The sequence below is a fragment of the Marmota marmota genome, unplaced genomic scaffold (genome assembly GCF_001458135.2).
Source record: "Marmota marmota marmota unplaced genomic scaffold, marMar, whole genome shotgun sequence".
NCBI classification, from domain to species: domain Eukaryota; kingdom Metazoa; phylum Chordata; class Mammalia; order Rodentia; family Sciuridae; genus Marmota; species Marmota marmota.
The window spans coordinates 990,510-997,772 of NW_026000130.1; the positions used below are offsets into that span (position 1 = coordinate 990,510).

Below are 7,263 nucleotides of genomic sequence, written 5' to 3' on the forward strand. Positions count from 1 at the left end.
GGCGCACGCACGTCCCGCCCCGCGCCTGCCACTCACACTATGGGCCAAGCCCACCTTTCTTCACCTGGACCCGCCCCACCGTGCAACCTGTTTGACCGACCAAGGGGTGGGGCCGGGAGGTGAGGGGCGGGGTCAGGGCCCTGCCTCTGAGTCCCCTAGAGGATGTTTGACCCGGCTGAAGCGGGTCGGGCGCTCTGAGATCCCTGCTCCACCCTCACTCGGGTCGTGACCCACGCGGGATCAACCACAGCGGTAATAATCAGAACGGCAGTTTGCAAACCTCTTTCTCCTGCTTGGCTTATCGTAGTGGTTAACTAAAGGGTGCTTTGGAGTCAGCCTGTGATGTTTGACTCAGTCACCTGTAAGATCTTGGACAGGCGTGAAGGAAATATAACTCTCATCTCAAATTTTCTTTTCTGTTTAATGGGAGTGATGATAAGCAACTACTCCCCAAAGTGATTGTACTAAATGAGATAATGCATGCAAACATTCATGCACGCCCAGTAGGGACTCGGTAAATGTGGAGTTTCTTTCTCCAAGTCAAGTCTAGCTACAAAGGAGGCGGCATAGTGAGCTCTGGATCAAAATCCTATCACGCACTATGTCAATTAGGGCAAGTTTCCTGACCTGAGCCTCTGCCATTTGCAAAATAGAAAGCAAGTAAATCACCCAAAGCAGAGTCCAAAAGTGGATGGGACCGTGCTGCTTATTTTGCAGATTGAGACACTAGGGCACAGAGGGCTCGTGCTTTTCTTAAACTCTTAGCCCCTGCGTGGCAGGCCCTTTGCCCCCTAAGGTCTTCCCCAGCCGCACCCAGTTCGGTGGTAGGCCTGTTTCCTCCCCCGCACTCCCCCAGGCGAAGGGGATTTTCCTATCGCTCCCTCCTAAAACGCCACGGCGACGCCCCGTGGGACAGGTCCAGGCCGCGCGCCCGGCGCTTTCAAGTCCCTGGTCCCGGACTTGCAAGTGCAGACCTGCTCCCCGCGCGGCGGCGGGAACATTTATTCTCCTGTGCAGACTCGAAGCGCCCAGGGGCTGGGCGGTACCGGCCCCAAGGGATCCCGTACACCGGCCCCTGCTCCGGGTCGCCCACTCCCAGAACCCACGTTCCCCGCAACCACCTTGGTCCCACTCGCACACACCGCGCTCCCAAGGCTGGACCCCAAAGGCGCAGCTACCTCCCACGAGGCCTCTCAGCCAGTGTCCCTCTCCACCCACACGCTGCGGCAAGAAAAATCTTGTTCAGGTTTTTGTTTTCCCTGTCATTCCTAGTTCAAGAATCCTCTGGGCTCCTTATTGGAGTATGCGAACCCGCCCCACGCCCCAGACACACTCCATCCCAGGGACACATCCTCCACATCCCACCTGTCAGAGGAGGAAAATCGGAAGAGGCACGTAAGAGGTAGAAACAAGGTTTATTTGGCCATCCATGCCTCCTGATGGTACCTTTCGACTGCCCTTTCCCCTGGAGGAAGGCTCCCACTGCTGGGCTGGCACCGGCCCCCATCAGTGACTTGTCTTCCTCTCCTTTGGGTACAACCAGGACCAGCTATATGATTTGCATGGCTCCATGAGAAATTAAAATGCGGGGTCCTTTGTTCCAACTTTGGTAACAGCAGAGCATTAAAGCAAGCATAGGGCCCTTCCAAGCATAGAGCCTGTGTTGCGACAACCCATGAAATTTGGTCCTGTGTCCAACAGAACTCAGAAAGTGTGCGAGCTCCTGCCCCCTCTGGCTGCTCTAAGAAGCGTCCCTCCAGCCTTCCCCACCCCCATCTTCTCTTTTCCAGTTTAAAGCCCATCACAGGTGATGGAAACAGTGCACAAGAGGCTAAAAATACAGCCGAGTGTGTCTAGGTCATGGCACTTAAGGGCTCAAGGTCTTTTGCCCAGTTATGTGGTCCCGGCCTCTAACAGGGAGCAGCCGAGATATTCATTTCAATGCTTCACATGCCTGGGGTGTTTAGCAGCTTTATTTCATGGAAAGAGTGGGGACATTGACTGCAGGCTCTGGGCCACCAGGAGGATGTTGGTGTTGGTTTGTTTACCTGTTTAGCTCTGCAGTCAGATCCTTTTCCTCCTCTGAAAGGAGCAGGATTTGCTAAGAACTGGAGACAAACTGGTGGAGTTTGGGTCAGTCTAGTGTCTTTGAAACCCCAGTTGTGGGATGTTTTCTGATGAAAGGACAGTTTTGCTTTGTTTTTGGAACCAAGAGTTGAACCCAGAGGTACTTCACCACTGAGCCACATCCCCAGCCATTTTTTTTTTAATATTTATTTTTTAGTTTTAGGTGGACACAATGTCTTTATTTTTTATTTAATGTGGTGTTGAGGATCAAACCCAGCGCCCCATGCATGCCAGGCAAGCGTGCTACTGCTTGAGCCACATCCCCAGCACCCCCAGCCATTTTTTAAAAATATTTTTTTAGTTGTTGATGGACCTTTATTTTAATCATTTATTTATATGCAGTGCTGAGAATCCAAGCCAGTGCCTCACACATGAGTGGCAAGCACTCTACCACTGAGCCACAGCCACAGCCCCCCAGCCTTTTTTAATATTTTATTTAAAGACAGGGTCTCACTAAGTTGCTTAGGGCCTCGCTAAATTGCTGAGGCTGGCTTTGAACTCCTCCTGCTTCAGCCTCCCAAGCCACTGGGATTACAGGCATGTGCCACCCTGACTGGCTAGAGAGCACCAGTCAGGGGAGTCTGGTTATAATGACAACAATACCAAACACATTTTACCAAGCACTGTACGGAGTGTTTATGGCCAAATTGCATAGAATCCCCCAGTAGGTTTATAAGGGAAGCGTCCTTGGCATCCAAAGTTCACATGGTAGTGGGGCTGGGCTTTGAACCTAGGCAGAGAGACCCCAGGTCTCTTTTTTTAAACACTATGGTAAAATGTCTCCCTGTCTTTACAGGAATGTCAACAAACAGAGAGTGCTCCAGGACTGGGATTATGGTGAAACAAGGGAGATACGGACTCAAACTAAAAATTTAAGGAGACATAATAAAAAACACAGTAAAAAACACCTCAGTAGTCATGATAAATATTATTTAATAAATATTTATACATCTAATAAATTAATAAACAGCATTTTAATATAATATTTTTAAAAAATACAAATACCAAGAAAATCCACAATGAAGCTGGGCCTGGTGATATATTCCTCTAGATCCACTGTTATGGAGGTTGAGAAGGGAGGATCGCTTGAACTTTGGAATTCAGGGGCTGGGCAGGCCCTGGCAACATACTGAGACCTCATCTCATTTAAAAAAAAAAAAAATCCTTTGGATGTAGTGGCATAACCTGTAATTCTAGCAGCTCTGGCGGCTGAGACAGGAGGATCACAAGTTCCAAATTAGCTTGGGCAACTTAGTGAGACCCTGTCTCAAAAAAGAAAGAAAGAAGTATGAGGGGTGTGGCTCAGTGGTAGAGCACCCTTGGATTCCGTCCTCATTAGGGGGGGGGATTATCCAAGATGAACAGAATGATAACATTTTTAACATCTCCTTCCTTTTCTTCCCTTCCCTTTTCCTTCCTCTCTTCCTTCCTTCCTTCTTTCCCTCTTTCCTACCGGAGCTGGGGATGGAACCGCCCTTCCCTCACACAACCTAGGCAAGCACTCCACCACGGAACTACATTCCAAACCAATGTCAATACTTTCAATAAAGATAGGATCCATGGTCCTGATTTTCCTTTGGACTCTGGTTTGACTCAGCACAGAATACTTACTGATCCTTTGTCCCAGGTTTGGCTCAGGCATCTAGTGATGGAAAATTCCAAAGAAGCAGTCATTTTTGTTGTTGTTGTTGTTCTGATGGAGATGAGGGAAGAGAAAGAATCTGGACTTAAACACAGTGACCCAGAGCTATCTGTGGAGCTTCCAGGTGAGTATGTTTGGGTTGGAAATGAAGAAATAGGACTCATCTACATCCTGGATCAGACAGGACCCGATCATCTCACATCCTTGGCCCACGATTGGTGCATATTCAGCACATGTGGTCTAAATCATTGGTCCTCGAATTTGCATCATAGTTCAGGAATCTTTTCAAAATCTCTCTCCAAAGTTTTTCTCTCCTTTGCATCACAGACCTCAGATATACTCCCACATGGGTGTGGAAGTTTGCTGCTGGAGTGTTAATAAAAATATCTTCTGAGGAAAAGAGAAATAACAATTCCACTAGAATTTGTGTGTGTGTGTGTGGGGGGGTAGGGCCATAAAGGGGAAAGACAAGAATTAATAAATGGAATCAATTTCTTCTTGATTAGCTGAGTCTCCAGAAAGAGAATAAAAGCTAAGGGAAACTGAAGGAAGGAAAGAAAGAAGAAAGATTATAGGAGCTAAAAATATTATGAGAAAAGTTTGGCTAAGCATCAAAGACAGGCAGATATGTTTCCCAATAGAAGCTCTGATTTAGATACGTCAGGAAGCACAGCTCCAAAGGATGGGTGGAAAATAAGGTTATTTAGACTAAGCTCAACAGAATAAAATTTTAAAAGATTTAGAGGAGCATCAGATGGAGGAACAAGCCTTTCAGCAATATGGAAGCTCTGCCGCCTCAGCCCCAAATTCTCTGGATCAAGTATTGGCACTGAGGATGGAAATTTGCGCCACAGTTTCAGGACCTTGGACCAAATAGTCTTTCCAGCCTGACTTTATAATTCTAAAGGGAACAATCTCTGTTAAAGCCTAGCTACTTTCCTTATCATATCCTCAGCTGCCTGCTTCCCTATCCATTTAATAAAACATGGACTATTCTGGAAAACTTCCACAACCAGGCAGGGAATGTAGCTCCCATGCATACACCACTTCTGTGAGGTCAATCAAGTCCAATTCTAGTAGGATTTCGTATTTGGTGAAGATGGATCATGAAGAAAGAGTTGCTATGATATCCAAGCCAGGTCAAAACATTTCCTACATTCAATGGGCTTTTTGCTTGGCTTCATAAGCCCCATGGATGTATATAAATGACCTGAAGTGAAGATCGTATCTAGGGGCTAGAGAGTGTTAAATGAGCACATGGGCCACAGTATGAATAACATTATAAGAAAATTATTTATTTATTCTCTGTAGATGTGTTTTCCAATTTAATCTCCACCACCCCAAAGACAGAAAATGCAGTGATTTTTTTTTCTTTTGCATCCTAGGGCAAGGACATTATTTATTGGGTACTGGCTATGCACTGGAAGTCATGCCAAGTGCTTCCCATGGATCTTTCCACTCTGTTTTCACAGTAATTCTTTGGTAGGCACTATTACTATCCTCATTTCACAGAGAAGTACATGAAGGTTTAAAGATGTGGATTTACTTGCCTGTTGAAAATTGAAAATGGATCTGGGATGCCAATTTGGGCAGAGTGACTCCAGAGCCCAGAGAAGGGCTCATGATAAGAATAGGACTAAAACTAAAAACCCAGGGGTGCGCTGACCAGAGGACACACCTCATGGTAGTGACTGGTTCAGAGGAAGGGCGGTGTAGAATTTGGTTGAGTTCAGTCTTTTTTGGTTACTAGTTATGGGACCTGGGGCATGGCCCTTTTTTTTTTTTTTGTGGTTGGAGGTAGAACTCAGGGGCACTCAGCCACTGAGCCTCATTCCCAGCCCTATTTTGTATTTCATTTAGAGACAGGATCTCACTGAGTTGCTTTAGGGTCTTGCTAAGTTGCTGAGGCTGGCTTTGAGCTCGTGATCCTTCTGCCTCTGCCTCCTGAGCCGCTGGATGACAGGCATGTGCCACCACGCCCGGTTGGGGCATGGCTCTTGCTTCTTTTTTTTTTTTTTTTTTCCTGGTGGTGCTGGGGATTGAACCCAGGGCCTTTTATATGCAAGGCAAGCACTCTACCAACTGAGCTATATCCCCAGCCCTAGGGCATGGCTCTTGAGTAACTCAATTTCTTTGTCTATAATGTAGGGATGGCAAGAGGACCCATGCTCATGGTACTCTGGTGGCATTTCATGACTTGAAACACTCCTGGAACAGCACTTTGCCTTCAGTAAATGTTAAATAGATACGAATTTTGTCAACATAGGAGAAATAGAACCCAGGTTGGTTATAAGGAAGGTGAAGGCTACCTGATTGGGTACAGTCAATTGAAGTTACACTGAATAGACAGAAGGAGGGACTTACCAGATTTGAAGACACTGTGTCTGAAGCCATGTAGGTGAACAGCTCTGTGTAAAAAGAAGGAAGTTCAAAGTGCTCCGAGTCAGAGCTGTGTCCCTTGGTCATTGAGTAAGAGGAAAGTAAATATAACTGACCAAGGAGTCGTGGGAAGGAGGAGGAGGTGCGGAAAAGCCAGATTCAAGACAGGAGAGAAGAGAAATAGAAAAGCTTTTCCAATTGTGCCTTTTTGGCTCCATGTTTGCCTTCTGTCCCTGCTGGGCACAACTGAATGCAGATGGTCATTTTCAGGAGACCCAAGAGCCTGGTGCCACCTCTTCAAGATTCCCCGGCTTTGAAAGGATGCTTGCCTGCCCAATCTTCAGACATTCGCAAACCCTTCCCAAAGACAAACCCTTTCCAACGCCCTGCTCTAAAACTGACCCACCTCTTGGGAGATGAGGCCAGGGCTCGCCACTGAATGGGCACCATTGTCCTCCCAAGTGTCTGTGGGTCCAGATGCTGTCGGCCTGGAGGTGGATCCACCGCAGCCTACGGTGCGGTCTGCCTGTAAGGCTTTGATTCCCTCCAGGGACAACACTTCAAAAATTCAAACAGGCAACACATGCAATTCCAGGAGTCCCTGCCAGGCCCATACTCTGTTTTTCCATCATTTCACTCTCCTCCCCTTTGGGAGGGAGCCTCCTTTGGCATTTTGCGTATGAAAAATGAAAACCACCAACAGGGCCAACACCTGATAAGGAGCAAGGCATTGCCTAAGAGTTCCCAGGAAGAGGCGTCTTTGTTCTCCTTTCAAGCCCTTGACACTGCTAACAGCTCTAATTACTGCATTTGCCATGGGATGTAAAATAATACCACATTCCAGAAACCCTGTAGTCTCCCTGGGAGAGACACACAGGGAGAGGTGCCCAAGGCTGCAGGAACGTGTTCTTTCATTTCTGGTCCCTAATGTTGGCAGCTATTCTGAGAACTTAACAGTACCTTCTTTATGTGCACGGAGAAAGGCACTTTTGCACATGTAAGGGTACATCATCTCACTACCCATATCCACCAATCTGGTCTGCGTATTTGACAACGTTTCATGCACAGCATGCTTCAGGCTCTCCACCCAGGCCATTCTGTGGGGGGGGGGGGGG

At 47.3% G+C, this 7,263-nt stretch overlaps 1 protein-coding gene across 1 annotated transcript in view; it reads left to right on the forward strand.

Annotated features, from left to right (window-relative positions):
• Positions 1-39: 39 nt before the first annotated feature.
• The window catches only part of CUNH22orf31 (chromosome unknown C22orf31 homolog), a 10,819-nt gene continuing 3,595 nt past the window's right edge, over positions 40-7,263 (forward strand). The window contains exons 1-3 of the mRNA XM_048784880.1: positions 40-119; positions 857-1,042; positions 5,155-5,251. Of these exons, the coding sequence (XP_048640837.1) occupies positions 40-119; positions 857-1,042; positions 5,155-5,251 (363 nt within the window). The remainder of the gene's footprint in view (positions 120-856; positions 1,043-5,154; positions 5,252-7,263) is intronic.